At 44.8% G+C, this 16450-nt stretch overlaps 1 protein-coding gene across 1 annotated transcript; it reads left to right on the plus strand.

Annotated features, from left to right (window-relative positions):
• The first annotated feature begins 507 nt into the window (after window positions 1-507).
• LOC127030001 (ovalbumin-related protein Y-like) lies at window positions 508-5140 on the plus strand. The gene is made up of 7 exons (XM_050915900.1): window positions 508-675; window positions 1341-1391; window positions 2031-2159; window positions 2933-3050; window positions 3288-3430; window positions 3777-3932; window positions 4739-5140. The coding sequence occupies exons 1-7, from the start codon at window positions 508-510 to the stop codon at window positions 5138-5140; spliced, it is 1167 nt and encodes a 388-aa protein (XP_050771857.1).
• Window positions 5141-16450: the final 11310 nt, after the last annotated feature.

Below are 16450 nucleotides of genomic sequence, written 5' to 3' on the forward strand. Positions count from 1 at the left end.
CAGACTTGCACATCGTATACTGGAATTAACTGTAGTTTGGATCTTAGAGGGCTGATCTGTTAACTGATCTTAAAAGTGATGTTAAAAACTATAGTGAAGAACCTGGTTTGGAGTCTCAAAAAAATGAAGATTTTGAGAACAAATCTATGTGTGTGTTTTTCCTTAAGAGATGAGAAAAGACTGTTAGTGAGCTTCTTTCAAGGTAACTCATATTCTTTGCAACATTTTCAACAATATGGTATACATGTACAGAGAAGGAGAACTCAAGTTTCAAATAAAAGAATCACCAGCCTACGCATAACTGGTAGCTATCCAGCATTTTGATTGCTCATGAATCCAAAAGCATGTCTACCTTTTAAATCCACACCACTGGATTGTTTGCTGGAAAAAAACCTGTGCACCAAGTTCAAGGGTTCAAGTGCACTGACTTTCTTGCATTACAATTAATATATTTCATCACAGTAAGTCAGACTCTTTCTGTTTGCTTTAGACAACACTGATTTCACAATGGGCTCCATCACTGCAGCAAATGCAGAGTTTTCTTTTGATGTGTTCAAAGAGCTGAAAGTCCACCATGCCAATGACAATATCTTCTATTCCCCCCTGAGCATCATTTCAGCGCTGGCCATGGTCTATCTGGGAGCACGAGGTAACACTCAATCTCAGATGGAGAAGGTAAGTTACTTACATGGGTGTAAAGTGACCTCTACTTGTGCTGCTTGTTCCTTATAAGTAACATCACTGAAATATATTATCCACTGACAAGGTTCTCACCTGTTTTAATGCACAAGAAGTAAGCCAAAGTCACAAAATGGAGAACTGGATCGAGAGTTATTTAGAGAAAACACTAAAAAAAGATGTATATTTTCACTGTAAGGGGCAGTTAGTTTTTACTTAGGAAAAAAAATATCTCAAGGACAATAACAAAATGGATTACCAGTCAGCAAATTTCATTATATGATTCTTTTCTAAATTCTGACATCTTCCAGATAATGTGATCAGATTTTTTTTTTAATATATAAAAAAGATAAATCCCAGGAAGAGAGTAAGACAGAATATTATTAGCAGTACATAATATGTAACTCAGTTAATTTCTAGACATTCACTAGAAAAAAGACCATCTAAGCAAAGAATGGTATCTACAGTTTCCAAGAAGGCCACAGAGGGCATAAACCACTTGCAAGCTCACTTGTAAATTTTTAGTTCATCTATGTTCTCAGTTAGTTAGCACTTTTTTTTTCTGAGCCAACAGCTTTACCTCAAGCATCATGTGTAAATCTCAAATTCACATCATTTTTGGTCATGCTTGTAATTTCTACCACTGGCATTTTCTCTTGCAGGTTCTTCACTTTGATAATGTTACAGGAGTTGGAGACACTACTGACTCCCAGGTAGAGAAATAACTTGATCTCCCTTTCTGTCTTATTTTCCTCTCAGAATAAAACTAGAACTGTTCTGCCTCTCCTCCTGGCAGTTTCAGACCCTGTCAAAAACTATGGTAATGCTCTCAAACCAAGAAGACCTGCGGAGGGAGGGAAGGAGGGTGTAGCTCACCTATTTGTTAAAAAGCAGGGAAAGAAGGCAGGTTGCACATCTTGCACCAGAACAAGTGACGGTGTGGGGCAGGATGCTGTGGGCACCAGGGTGCCTTCCTAGGCAAGTGCTGCTGGGGTACAGCATGTGAAAGGGGCTCAGCACCTGGAGCCAGGGTCAGACTTGCAGCTGAGAGACTCCAAAGCAGGGCAGGAAGATGCTGGGCAGAGGAGACCCCAGAAGTCTCAGTGGCAGGAACACAACTGCACTCTTACAAAAAGCACATTTCAGGGGACTTATCTTGAGAAGGATGAACTTGTTGGTTCAATGCACCATCACCACAGCACCTGCTGTCCCAAAGGTGACAACCCTATGTCTGTGGGGGAGGACTCCACTGCACCATGACTCTTAACTGATAGGGACAGTCCTTTAGGGTCTTCTTTCCCAGGTAAGAAGCTAATACAATGTATCTTCTTATTTTCATGTCATCACCTCAGTGTGGCACTGCTGAATACATCCACAATTCATTCAAGGATCTTCTCTCAGAGATCACCATGCCAAATGCTACATACTCACTCAAGATAGCTGACAGACTCTATATTGAAAAAACATACCCCGTTCTTCCGGTAAGTTGTACTGTGACCTGACTTCAGCGAGACTCCCCATAAAGGCCCCTGTGACTCCACCCTAGAGGAGCACCACCACCAATAGCCCACTGTCTGTTGATGAAGAGGTGGTTGTGAGCCATGAGGGGAACTGGTTCAGAACGAGTTTGAACCTTCCTGTGGCTGTTAGGTGGAGGCCAGGCAAAAGTATAACGGCATAAAATATGCCCATGTTGTAACAGTCACAGGGAGTAATCAAGATTGCTGTTCATTTGCCAGAAAATGGCTTTTAATGAAAAATGTAACTTTCAAGGGAAATTAAATACATTTTATGTCTTGAAAGCATGAAGACTGAAATTGTCAAATTTGGATTTTTTCAAAGTCAAATATCAAATCTTCCCAGTGAATGGAAGCTTTGTTTTTGAAACCTAAGAATGTAAGAACACAGTATTCAAAATAAAAAGTGGGCACAAAGAGAAGGAAACAAACATTGTCTGTCCTTAAAAATGTTTGTTAAACTGAAAGTGTTTTGGTAAAATGAAGAAAATATTTCAAAATTTTAACTTAGAATCCTATCTGAAAAAAAAGTGCCTGACCTAAATATGTGAAGTAGTCTTTCTTGTCCAGCTTTAAGATTCAGTTACAGGAAGACAGTTGTGACTGACATGTTCAAACACAGGGGTAGAAGTTCACTGTGCTTTTAACCATTCTGCTTCATTTCACAGTCTTGCATTTCACATTCATACATTTTCAAGTTCTCATCAGTCTGACAGCTGCAATCCTTCTGCTTACAGGAATACTTAAAGTGTGCAAAGAAATTCTACAAAGCAGGGCTGGAAGAAGTTAACTTCAAAACAGCTACAGAGGAAGCAAGACAGCTCATTAATTCCTGGGTGGAGAAAGAGACAAATGGTAAGAACTGAAAAATGGGTAGCAGATATTTTCCCCTATGTAGCATAATCTATACCCTTGTCTTCCTCTCCTCATAATGTCTAGAAAAAGTGGGTCAAGCAAGAGCTGGTTGCTTATTGCTATGGAAATAAAACTCCACAAAGCGGCACCCCCTACCCCCATGCCCTTCATTGCAGGCATTCGTACACACCAGAGGAGGTGTATCTTACCACTCTCTGCCCTGCTTCTTTCTTAAAGGACAGATCCAAGATTTCCTTGAACCAGGCTCTGTTGATCTCGATACTGCGCTGATCCTTGTTAATGCCATTTACTTCAAAGGGATATGGAAGACAGCGTTTAAAGAAGAACACACTCAGGAAGTGCCTTTCAACGTGACAGAGGTAGGAGGGCACAGATACAACTTCTGGCCAGGACAGCTGTTGGCTCACACAGCCAGCAGGCTGGGTGTTACACATAAAACCTGTTGCTGTCACAGGTTGGGTGATTTAGCTGGGACCCTCACTGTCAGCACCTGGGCCTAAGGCCAAGGAGCGTTTGCAAGAGCTGTGTCTGACCAGTCTCCCAGGGCACACCAGCAGGCAAGAGAGAAAAATGGAGACACAGCTCTTCTTCAAAGGCAACTTGCTTGAACATTGAGTCCTGACCCTTTCAAAGGGCTTGTACACTTGCCTGCCTAAAGAAAAAATTGCTCCCCGGTCACGTCGTCTCACATTTCTGTTTTTGCAGCAAGAAAGCAGACCTGTGCAAATGATGTGTCAGAACAGTACCTTCAAAGTGGCAGCGGTGGCTGCAGAGAAAATGAAGATCCTGGAGCTTCCATATGCCAGCGGAGAGCTGAGCATGTTGGTGCTGTTGCCTGATGACGTCTCTGGCCTGGAGCAGGTATGGCCCTGGCAGGGGAAGCAGAAGAGTTACCATTTCAGTGGGACTTGGCTGCCATCAGACCTTTTGCTGTCCATTTACATCCCAGTTGCCCACGCCATGGCTGTGCTGGGCAGGAAGGGGAGCACAAAAGCCCCCCAGGTGCTACCAGGTGCTCAGGCAGAGACTGGCCTCTTAGGAGAGCCCTGGACTCCATCTAATAAAACAAAGGTAAAGGAGCATAGTGCTGCTGTAGCCCTGCGGAAGAGGATGTTGCTATATGCATCGATCTCCATCAGGTACCAGAAACAGACATGCTAGCAGGATTTTTTTTCATTTCAAGTGATTTCAGTCTTCCAGGAGAGCACTCAATGGTTTGCTAAATAAGAAGAGTTTTTCCAAGGTGAAATAAATAACGGAAGTGATGAGGAAAGCATTCCAAGAGCTGACTAAAAGGAAAATGGGAAAAGTAGCATTAGAAAGGAACTAAGATGAGGGAAGGGACCAATTAAATATGTTTCAGGAGGAACAGTTTTGGCACCAATTTGATTTGATGTTTTCAAGAACTGTATTTTCACAAAAAAAGCCTTGATCTGATGAAGAAATTTTCAGATGACAAAGTTTTGGAGAACTTCATCAAGACAGATGAGATATAGGCTGTAGTCAGGAGGAAGCATACAGCATAAACAAATACATTTAAGATTAAGTGTCAGTTCTATTGTGTACACAAAGTAAATAGAAAAAAAAAGTAACAAGTGGTATAAACACAGCTGTTAAGGCCATTGCACTCTTGTCTCAGGCATTTGATTCCCTGCCTCTCTTTGCAGCTTGAGAACAAAATCAGCTTTGAAAAACTTACAGACTGGACCAGTCCCAATGTGATGGAAAAGAAGAGAGTGAAAGTGTACCTCCCGCGCATGAAGATTGAGGAAAAATATAACCTCACATCTGTCTTAATGGCCCTGGGTATGACCGACCTGTTCAGCCCTTCGGCCAATCTGTCTGGCATCTCTTCAGCAGAGAGCCTGAAGATATCTGAGGCCATCCATGAGGCGTACATGGAAGTCAATGAAGAGGGCACCGAGACGGCTGGCTCAGCGGGTGTGATGGGAGACATCAAACATTCCTCTGAGTTGGAAGAGTTTAGGGCTGACCACCCTTTCCTTTTCTTGATCAAACACAACCCAACCAACAGCATCCTCTTCTTTGGTAGATATTGTTCCCCCTAAAGAAAGAGCGAGCTGGAAATAATGCTTGCCTTCCCCTCAGAAACAGACCCCCTTTACTGTAACATTGTAGTTTAATCTCATCTCTTCAATATTTTCTCCAAGTGGAAAGCCTTCAATATCTAGGGAGATATTCTTGAAGAAGCGTGTGACTTTTCAGATCTTTAGGATCAGGTATTTCTGCTCACACAACTTGTATTCAGGACTTATATCCAGGACTGAATGAGAATTTCAGGAGGTAGCTTAGGAATATTTTGCATCATCATTGAATAACTTGAGAGACAGGGCCAGTGTTTTGATTTTTCTGAGAAATCCTGCCACTGCTATTGAGAATCTGGTTTCTCTATAGGAGTTCTGTGAAATAAACACAGCTTTCAGAATAATCCTGTTCCTTTCTGTTGAACTTGCTGGGCAACCATCCTTGAACTGATGCCTGGACAACTTGCAGATGAAATTCTAAATTTCAGCAAAGCATTCTTCTTACAGGAATGCATTTGGGCTTCTTTGTGCTGCACATACTATAAGGTTGTGTCTCTTGTTCTGAGGGAGCACACAGAAAGTCTACCTTTTCTTCATAAATCATCATCTCCAAATACAACAACTTCCTGACTGATACAATTTCCCATCTTCATTCCAGTGACATATCATTGATTTTGTGAATGTTAATTAGTGGTCCTTCTATTTATTCTAATAAAAGCATTGCAAACTAAACACGTCATTACCTATTCTGGGTTACCACACCACACAACCTGAAACATATGATATAGTAGGTAGTGATTATTGACAGAAGGGGTTTATATTAGGATTTAGATCCTATTTTCAAAACCAGAATGTACCCATATATGAAGTCATTAAACAGCTTAAGAATTTTTTTTTTAAATTTTGAGCTTAAACAAGGTAAATCCTACAGCTCCTATTCTTACCTTGAGCTTATCTCCACATGGCATATCAAATAACTAATTTTTTTGAATTTGCTATTGTATTTCCAGATAGTTTTAAAAGATTTCCTCTAAGTGTCCTCACTAAATATATCAAGGTGATGCCTAAGAGATATAACTTCAAAAACATGAGAAGAGTGTTTGTCCTAAAAGGTGGACTGCTTCAGCTCTCTAATACCCACAAGAATCACATAAGGAATTCTTTCTTATTGCTTTTTGATGCAATAATCTTCTAGAGATGTTATTTCCTATTTCACAGTCTTTAGAGGGAAGGTTCTTTAGGTTACAGTTTATCCAATTAAAAAGATTATTAGTGTTAATTGCTGAGTTAAGCAATCTACCTTCTGCTGCAATACACAGGCAGAACTGCAAATTACAGTATCAGTGCTTAAAAAGTGCTTTAAAAAGGAGACACATTGCACTATTTGGAGCTGCCTCAACCATTTGCAAAGTCAGCATTAAATATAACTTGAAATTACGATGCTGGCAGCAGGGAAACACATTTTCATACCTGCTATGAAGTCTATGGGAGAACTGCAAATACTGGTCTTCCCAAGACAGTCATAAGGATTAGCTATGGTTAACACAAGTATTCAAGCAAAAAAGTATTTCAAGAGATACGACATTTCAAGGTTTACTGTGTACATTATGTTCTGTTTCCCTTATAGCCAAAAGCAGTCAACAGAGTTTTGCTGCAACTAAAAAAAAAAAAAAGGGGAGGATTTGTAAAATAGTGTCCTAAGGAGCAGTGTGTGTAAGGTTATTAAACAATTATAAAACTGTTATTAAACTGAAATAAGCATGTCTGTCACTCTGCACTTTCTGGTTACATTGACAATAAAACTATCAACAATTATTATGGAAGTATTTATTACATAACTTAAAGGAAAAAAAAGCTATTCTCTTGCTTAATCATTCTTTTGCTTGATGATTATTTTAAAGCAAAGAAATGGAGAAAATGGTTTCACCAGGCTGAAATGGTAAGTGGCTTCCTAAAACTACACACGAGAGAGGTTTTTGAAGGCAGAGAGTCCACCTAATGTCCTCACTGTGAAACAGAACTATTTGACTCGTTTTAAATTGGGCCATTAGGTGTCACTAGGGATACGAAGTGATGTCTATCAGTCTTCTGAAAGACAGACATCTGTTGAAAACTAGGTTTGGGAGCTTAATGTAGGTTCCGGTTTTGTTCTTATTTTAATTTTTGTGCAAGCATATGATTCTGATCGATATACTGAAAATGTAGACCAGTGGCACTGTGCTTGGAACCCAGTAATTTTTTAAGAAAAAGACAGAAATATTATGTGGTGAAAGTCCAGAGGCATTTTAAGATGTTTGTGTCCTGAGTGAAAAAATAATATCACAGTCAAATACTGTAGAAGGGATAGAGCTATTTGGTTTATGAAGGAGAAAACGTCCTCCATAGAGGCTAAAATGAGAGGTAAAAGTGCAGATTCAGCAAAGTTGAATAAAATCCATACCCCCGTATCAATGGCTGGGCACAGAACTGTGCCTGTGCATCGCTGGTCTGGGCCAGCAGGACGTGCTGTAAAGGCACTGCCATGGTGAATGTGGCTGCTGCAGCCCCCATGGGAAGCAATTCTGCAAAGAGCAGCGTGGAGGGTGTTACAAAGGGATGAGGGAAGAGCAGCCATGAGGGGAGCAAACACTGCGTGCTGCTTCTGAGCTCTGAAGTCCAGCAAGAGTTTAAAAACATGAATCCCAGTTCCCACGAAGTCTAGGTATTGTCCAATAGTCCTTTTTGTTCCTTGGCAGCATGACTGAAGTTGGTATGTCAATAAATTGCCATCTGTCCAGCCACTACCCTCCATTTTCACTATGTGTTGTGTAGTTTTGGATACACAGTACTGCTAGGGGTCTGTGGAACAAAAACAGCCACATGCAATCACATTCTTTTTAATGCTGCATAGGACAGCATTAGAAGTGCTCTGTGGACTAAGTGTGCCTTTCCTTCTCATGTCATTTGGGGAAGGGTTGGAGCTGACATATCTTCTCTGCCCTTTGGGGAATATAATTGTCTGAGACCATTCCACACTTCTCTGCACATTTGACTTGCAAGAAAGACCTGCCTTCTCCTAAGCAAACCAAATCCATGGCCGAAGGCACAAGAATTTGCAGGCAGTATGCTCTAATCATAGTCACCAGAGGAAGAGCACTCAGAGAACCTCCTGGACTCTAGGGGAGAAGCTGTCCTGGGCTCCCAGATGATATTTGAGAAAGCACAGCATGCGGAATCAAACTGAAAGCTACATATCCATTGGGAAGGCTTTGACACAGAGCAGTGGCTCAGTTTTCTGTTTCTTGTGGCTAGTGAGTTAAGATTCTTCAATCTGGAAAAGAGATAGCAGAGAGGGGATTGTCAAGGAGCGTCAAGGATCAGGCTGCTCAGCAAAGGAAGGGGACCCAGGCCAGCAGGTGACAGCAAGGCCCAGCAGGGCAGGGGCCTCCCCCATAAGGTGTTCAATGCTACAGTTCCCAATAGTACTGCTACAGTCCAGTGATTCCCAAGCAAGTCTGTAGCGATGAGGTAGGTCAAATATCATGCCTGGAGGTTAAGTCCACACGTCAGAGTCTGTCGTGGTCCTAACCTGAAGACTGTTGTACATCAAGGAGTTAGTGACCCACATAAAAATTGACCTGATCAGGCACAGGTGTGTGCTGTGCTGTGCTATGTTATGCTGACCATATCGCTTGGCCTCCAGGCCTATACTATGCTGAACATATCATGTGGCTGCGAGATAGATAAACTTTGCCTGCTAGTCATGATGGAGGAGCTTGTAGATGGTCCCAAACTGGCACCTGGTGATGAAGCTGCCGGCACATCCTTGTCTTTATCTTGAAGTGAAGCAGCATGTTTCTATATAAATATATTTTTCTTCGACAGTAGAAATGATAAACAGAGTTGTTTACTTCTAAGAACATACCTATAAAAGCTCTAAAGATCACACCACCAGTGAACCTCTGCATGCATGGGATAGGCACAGTGTGCTGTGCCCTGAATAAAGATCTATCCAATGCTGCACAGCTTGAGGTTCCCACCATCTGAAGGGACATGAAATTATCTATGCTATCTCCTTTTCCCCTCTCATGTTATCTCCAATAAATTGCATTTTAATCAGTTTCTTACTAGTGTCCAAAACGAACACTTGCTGTGGTGCATTACAGGGTCCATCTCGGTGAGGTTCATGGCCAGGCACAGGCATGCAAGTAGCAAGGACCACAATCACGAGACTCAGTTTAAATTCTTCTCTCAAGTGAGGGGGATGTAGACCCCCACGAAGGCATCTCACAGCTCTATCACAAACAGTGCTCTGATTCAAGGCTGGGCAGTTGTTTCAGATGTGCCTGAGCCCAAGCAGCCAAACTCCTAAGAGAGGGATGATGTTCTCAAGAGCAGAGGTTTCTGAAGTCCTGTATGATATGGAGACAATGACAGAGATATTGACTATTCAGTATTTCTTCTGACACAGGAAATTAAGAGTATTAAAAGAAGTTAGTAGAAAGCAGTTAAAAAAACCACATAGAGGTAGCTGACAACAAACAGGTAGCTGAATGATGGACCTCATGGTCAAAGGATGCTGGAGATGATAAAATTTTACATGATTTTAAAGGGAGACTGGACAAAACCATGGAAAAGAAATCCATTGAGAGGTAATAAATACATAGAAAATACTACCAGCTATTGAAGTCCCAGGACTGAAAACAGCCAATGTTAGGACCCTGACGGCATGACCAGCCTCAGCAGGAGATTTTCCCCCACACCCTCTGTGCATGGGCCCAGGAGCCTGTATTGGGCACTGGCACCATTTTGGTACTAGGGGTGGTCTTTGTGAGAGAAGGACATGAACTGTCTTCCGCCAGTCACAGCCAGTTGCAGCTGGCCCTGTAATGAATGAAAAGAACTCATTGTATGCCAAATCTTCAGACAGTCAGAGGAGCATATGGCACCTCTGCTTAAGCATAATTAAGAAAGGGTGGCAGGAGAAATGTGAGAGATGTGTTTGGAGAAACAAAACAGAGGAGACGTGGAAGGAGATGTTATTGAGAGCACAGCTGAAGGCACACTCTTGGGAGGAGGTGCTCCATGCCAGAGGTGGCACCTCTGAGGGACTGCAGACACAGGCAACCCATGCCAGGGCAGTGACACCCCAGAGGGACTGCAGCCTGCAGGTGACCGACACTGGAGCAAGGACATCCCTGTGGAACTGCAGCCCATGGAGCAGACAGGAAAAAAGTGAGCAGCAACAACTGGCAGATAGAAACAGTTATACACCGACCCCAACCTCTTGCATTGCCTGCTGCTTCACCAAAGGGACTGGGAAGCACTGAGTGTAACAAGAGAGCTGAAACTAGGAAGCGGAGAAGGAGGGTTTTTGGACTGAAGTTGAGTGTGGGAAAGTGGGATGAAAGGTGTAAGTGTCTGTTTCATAGTTTGTTACATTGGTTTTTGTCAATACCTGAATCAACAACAAGAATTTTATGTTAATCAGCAAGAAATTATGTGAAACTTCCCAAGTCAAGACTGTTGCCCACAACAGAAGCCCATTTCAGCTGAGCCTTGGCACTTCAGTCCCTGCCTGAAGCACGCTGTAGGTGCCTGTTTCCAGGCCTGCCTCCTGATGGATTTCAGACCCAAGCCTTGTAGCCCTGTCTCCAGGCCCATCTCTTTTGCTCATAAGTGGGTGACAGGGCTCCTGAGCAGCCACGCCTGGAGCCTCTACCCACACCTATGGACCCAGGAGCTCTAAGCTATTCCCTGGACCTTCAGTCCCTCCCTGTGCTACATCAGAGGTGTATCAGTCTCCAGTTCAAACACAGCTGTGCCCATGACTGGCCAAGGACTCCTAGTGTGACCTTGGCCCTGCCTTGTGATCACTGGACCTGAGCCTAGCTCTGATGTGTGAATTGACTTTGTGGTTTGTCTTTGGACCTGCCTCATAGCCATGACATTGCCTTATGATCTGGACTCTTGGTTGGAACTGTCCGTGATCTCTGGGCCTGCTCTGCTCGGGTCCTGTGGGACTGAGTCCTGGTTGGTGAGGCTCCTGCCCTGCTGGCTGTGGGATCCCCCTTGCCTCCTGGTTTGTCTTTCCTTGGGGAGAAGCTGGCCCTTGCTGCTCCCTGACAGTGAGCTCAGGCCTCCTTGAGCCCTTTGCCGAGCAGCGAGGAGCCCAGTCTCTGGTCATGCAGGGCCTTGTCCTTACAAAACTTCCTGATCTCCACACAGCACTCACCTGTTACTCAGACCCAGGCTCCTGAGTGAACTCCCTTCCACCCAGCCGGAGCCTCCTTCCCCCCTGGCTTGTGCCCAACCAGCCTCCAGGGCCTGTTGGAGTGGCCTGACCCCCTCACTTAGCCCCCGACATCTCATGCCATGTCCCTTTCCAATCCACTGTGCCTGCCGTGGCTCTATGCCCCCTGAAACAGCCCACTAACACCCCACAGCCACTGAGTCACTCTAAAGCAAGTCCCTCCTGAGCCCAAGTCTCTGTGAGGAGTGAGGACACACCTTCCTCAGAGGGGAGGCTGCTGTGTCTGAGCCCTGAGGGCGCTAACAGCCCTCGCTGGCCCTGACCTCCCATGGGGCCTCCTCCACCTGCCCACAGCCCAGGACCCTATGTTACCTGCTCCAGGGCCATGAGCCCCTGCCCCAGCGACACCACATCAGGGCTGATCTCCAGCTCCCCATAGTCCTGCCCTGCTCGGCCACGGGCCCTCGATCCCAACTTGCAGACTGATTTCCTGGCTTGACTTTGACCCTGCTCTGTCACTATGGACGTGCCTGGTGGTTACTGGACCTAATCCCGACCCTCACTTGTGGATTGACTTCCCAGCTTGGTTTTGGACCTGCCCTGTCACTATATTGCCTTATGTCTGAAGACTTGGTGGACCCGCCACCATTTCAGGGTCTGTCCTGCTCCCCTTGCTCAGGTACCATGGGGCTGGGCCCTGGTCAGTGAGTCTCCTGTCCCACAGGGAGCAGCCACCTCTCACTGCTCCCTGACCCTGGGCTCTGTAGATGGACCCTGGCCCCGGTTCTTCTCTTGCTGTGTCCATGGCTGTTGATGGACGCTGTTACTGGCACTCAGTTCTGCCTCCCTGTGGTCAGATCCTGTGGTGTGGCACTGGCTGGTGCCCACCCTGGGGGTGACCCTTGGCCCGGCTCACTGTCCTCATGGAGCAGCCCTGCTCCTGCTGCTCCTGGCAGTCCGGCTAATTTTCCACCCACAATGTTGTCTGCTTACTCAGTCTATAGCTCTCCAATCTGACTACAAGGATATTCTGGGAGATCATTCTGAAGGCCTTGCTCAAGTCAGGGTGTACAATATCCTCTGCTCTCCCCTTGTTTATAGAACAAGCCATCCCATCCTAGAAGACAATGAGGTTGGTCAGGAGAGATTTGCCCTTGGTAAATCTGTGCTGGCTTTTCCCATTATGTTTTACTCCTTCTTGTGTCTCGAAATGCTCCCAGGAGGCTTTGCTTTGAAGCCTTCTGTAGTGATTCGAACTCGAATACAATTGTACATCAAGGAGTTAGTGATCCACATAGCAGTTGACACAAGAAGGCACAGGCCTGTGCTGTGCCGAGCGTATAGGTTGGCTTCCTGTCCTGTGCTGCGCTGCACATACCCCTGGGCTGCAGGGTAAACTTTGCATGCCAATCAGAAGGAAGGAACCTGTAGGTAGCTCCCACTTGGCATGGGTGATTGCACCACCTGTGTCCTTGTATTTATCGTAAAGTGAAGCAGCATGTTTTCATGTGAACATCCTTTTGTTTCACAGTAGAAATGAACTGAATTGTTTTCTTCCTTAGAAAATCCTGCAAGAGCTCTAAAGACGAAAGTGTCAGTGTACATCTGTCTCCATGGATGGGACCTGCACTGCATGCCATTCCTTGATTGGTTGTCTGTCCAATGCTGCACAACATGGGGTTCCCTGCATCTGAGGGAATATAAGATTATCTATACTATCCTCTTTTTCCTTTTAATGTTAGCTGCAATAAATGGTATTTTAAGCAATATCTTACAGAATCTGAGTGCCTTTCTTAACGCAGATGATAACGAACACTCACCCTAGTGCCTTACAGCAGTGCACTACACCTTTTCAGTGACTGCAGAGACCTGTAGTCTCCTGAATTCTCCTCCTTTCCCTTTCTGAAAATTAGTCACTTTTTCAAATCATCAGGAATCTTCCCTGATCATCTTGACTTTTCCTTAGTCTTCTTTTTGCTGTTCTACATAAAGAAGCTTTTATTACTGCCCTTCACATCCCTTGTCAGTTTTCCCTCCAGCAGAATTTTTGCTTTTCAAATTCCATCCTTGCATGCACGGGGAAAGCTCCTATATTCCTGCCTGGTGGATTCTCCTTGCTTCCAACTCTTGTACACTTTCTTTTTGCATTTAAGGTCAGTCAGAATGAAGGGACCTTCATCATCAGAGACAGCCTGTATGTTGCTTCAGCAGCAAGATATGTGGCATGTATGGGAGCAAGTGAAAGGCTTTGCATGTAGGTGAGGCTAAAACTCGTTCAACCACAGTGAGGACGGTCTTCCAGTTCTGGGTCAAATACTCCCATCCAACCTGTTGCTGGCCTGTGGGATGTGACCGTTGCAAGTTACGCCATAAATGCCACATCAACTTATGTCAGATCAAATAGCCATGGGGGAGCATTAAGAAATCATCTGCTGTACAATGAAGGGTAAGCCCACGTCAGGCTAAAATGAATGTAAGACCTGATATGGGATATCGCAGTGACAATTAAGAGCAATGACAAATACTCCTGTCACAGTCTGTGAGAGATTAAGGCAGCACTGCAGGCAACAATGTCTGTCTCTTCAGAATGGCACAGCGCTGCTGCAGAAAGGTGCCAGGTGGGCTATGAGCTCCTGTCTGAAGGAGCTTGACCAGACACCTCATTTTCTTCAGACTGGGGAAAGAACACAGTCCTACAGGACAACTGAGAGAGAAACCATCATTGATAGCTACAGCACCAAGGTCTGCAATGACAACCAGTTAGACAGTCAGCTGCAATCACTCTGGGTAAAATGATTTCTCTGTGAATGGTTGCTTCTGTCCCTCATTGAAAGACAACTTCCGGATTCACAATATGGAATGAAGACAAACACAAAACAATTAACATGCTCCTTCCTACCAGCAAAAGAACTGGAACAAGGAGGAGGACAAAATCTCAAGTTCTGCATAGGTTGTTGTGATTGCATGAGAGGCTTTGGTCCATGAGCTGACCTGGACTTTGTATCCTTTTGGATAAAAAGTGCCTTTTATACTCTCAGGTGTCCAAGGCTCAGGTACTCAAGAGTCTGTTGGTTTAGGGACAGCTCCACAATGAAATGCCTGGCAGAGGAAAGGGCAGCAGAGCCTTAGCTGACCTCTTTCCTGGGACAAGCATTGTCAAACAAGGATATGTGACAGAACTGTTTGTACTGCTTTGCACAGCTGTGCTGGACAGGGTAATCCATTGCCAGTTGTCCCAGGTAGCCGTCCAACTGCAGGAGGGTTTGCTTACTCTAGACCCCATGTCAAGCAGACTATACAAGACCTTTTGTGTGTTGACGCTATGCTGACGGCCTGTTCTGATTCAGTTCTTCACTTGCTCATGGGTAGATTCTGTTGCTTACAACTGGCCTTGCATTTGAGCACAGAAAACCAAAACAGGCCTCTAGGAAAGAGCACAGCATGCCTTTCTCATCACTGTCAAAGCAGAGCTTCTTATCCTCCATGTCTTTGCTTATTGTGGGTGCATTATGAACCTGAAACTCCATTTCTTGGAGAGAAAACATGGCTTTTGTATAACTCATGAAACAAAGCTCTGCATTAAACACATACAAAACTGTTGTGCAGGTCTGGAACCAGGACACTATACAGAAGTCAAATTCACCAGGTATAAAAAACACGTCTGGGATCATTTTTATTCTATAGTTGCAGCGTGATGGTGTGAAAAATGATCACTGACAAAACTGCAGCTGCTTCCTGGATATGTTTGTAGGTCCTAAAATACAGGCCATTTGTGATGAGCTGGGCCTGTGACACAGGTCTGGACACTTACATAATTCATGTATGATAAACCAGATTAAGGGAAGGGGAATCATGGTTGTTTAGGAGAGAGGCTTGAGGGACACTTGGAAGGCAGATTTGACTAAGTTAAATGTACTGGCCAAATCTTATATGCAGCAATGGAAGACTAGTGCAGTAGAAATAGAAATAAACACCTGTGAACACAAAGTGGCCCTGAACAAAAAAGGGATAAAGAGTGAAAATAGTGGCACAGATCTGAGGTTCACTATAAACAGTGTGAGAAAACAGCTTATTAGGTGTAGACACATAGATTCATAGAATCATAGAATATCTCAAGTTGGAAGGGACCCATAAGGATCATCAAGTCCAACTCCCTGCTCCTCACAGGACTCCGTAAAACTAAACCGTATGACTAAGACCATCGTCCAGACGCTCCTTGAACTCTGACAGGCTTGGTGCCGTGACCACTTCCCTAGGGAGCCTGTTCCAGTGATCAACCACCCTCTCGGTAGAGAACCTTTTCCTAGTGTCCCATCTGAACTTCCCCTGATGCAGCTTCATTCCATTTCCTCGTGTCCTATCGCTGGTCTCCAGGAGAGGGGATCGGCACCTCCCCCTCCGCTGCCTCCCTTGAGGAAGTTGTAGACAGTGATGAGGTCACCCCTCAGCTTTCTCTTCTCCAAGCTGAACAAACCAAGTGACCTCAGCCGCTCCTCATAAGTCTTGCCCTCAAGGCCTTTCACCATCTCGGTCCCTCTCCTCTGGACACACTCTAATAGTTTGATGTCCTTCTTATATTGAGGCACCCAAAAATGCACACAGTACTTGAGGTGGGGCTGCATCAGTGCAGTGTAGAGTGGGACAATCAGCTCCCTTGACCAGCTAGCTATGCTGTGCTTGATGCACCCCAGGACACGGTTGGCCCTTTTGGCTGCCAGGGCACACTGTTGACTCATATTCAACTTGCCATCAAGCCAAACCCCCAGATCTCTTTCCACGGGGCTGCTCTCCAGCCTCTCATCCCCCAATTTGTATGTATAACCAGGATTACCCCGTCCTGGGTGGAGAATCATAGAATCATAGAATGGTTTGGGGTGGAAGGGACCTTAAAGATCATCTAGTTCTAATGCCCCTGCCATGGGCAGGGACACCTGCCACTAGACCAGGTTGCTCAAAGCCCCATCCAACCTGGCCTTGAACACTTCCAGGGAGGGGGCATCCACAGCTTCTCTGGGCAACCTGTTCCAGTGCCTCACCACCCTCACAGTCAAGAACTTCTTCCTTACATCTCATCTAAATCTACCTCTTTCAGTTTAAAGCCA

The sequence above is a fragment of the Gymnogyps californianus genome, chromosome 2, assembly GCF_018139145.2.
Source record: "Gymnogyps californianus isolate 813 chromosome 2, ASM1813914v2, whole genome shotgun sequence".
Lineage (NCBI taxonomy): Eukaryota > Metazoa > Chordata > Aves > Accipitriformes > Cathartidae > Gymnogyps > Gymnogyps californianus.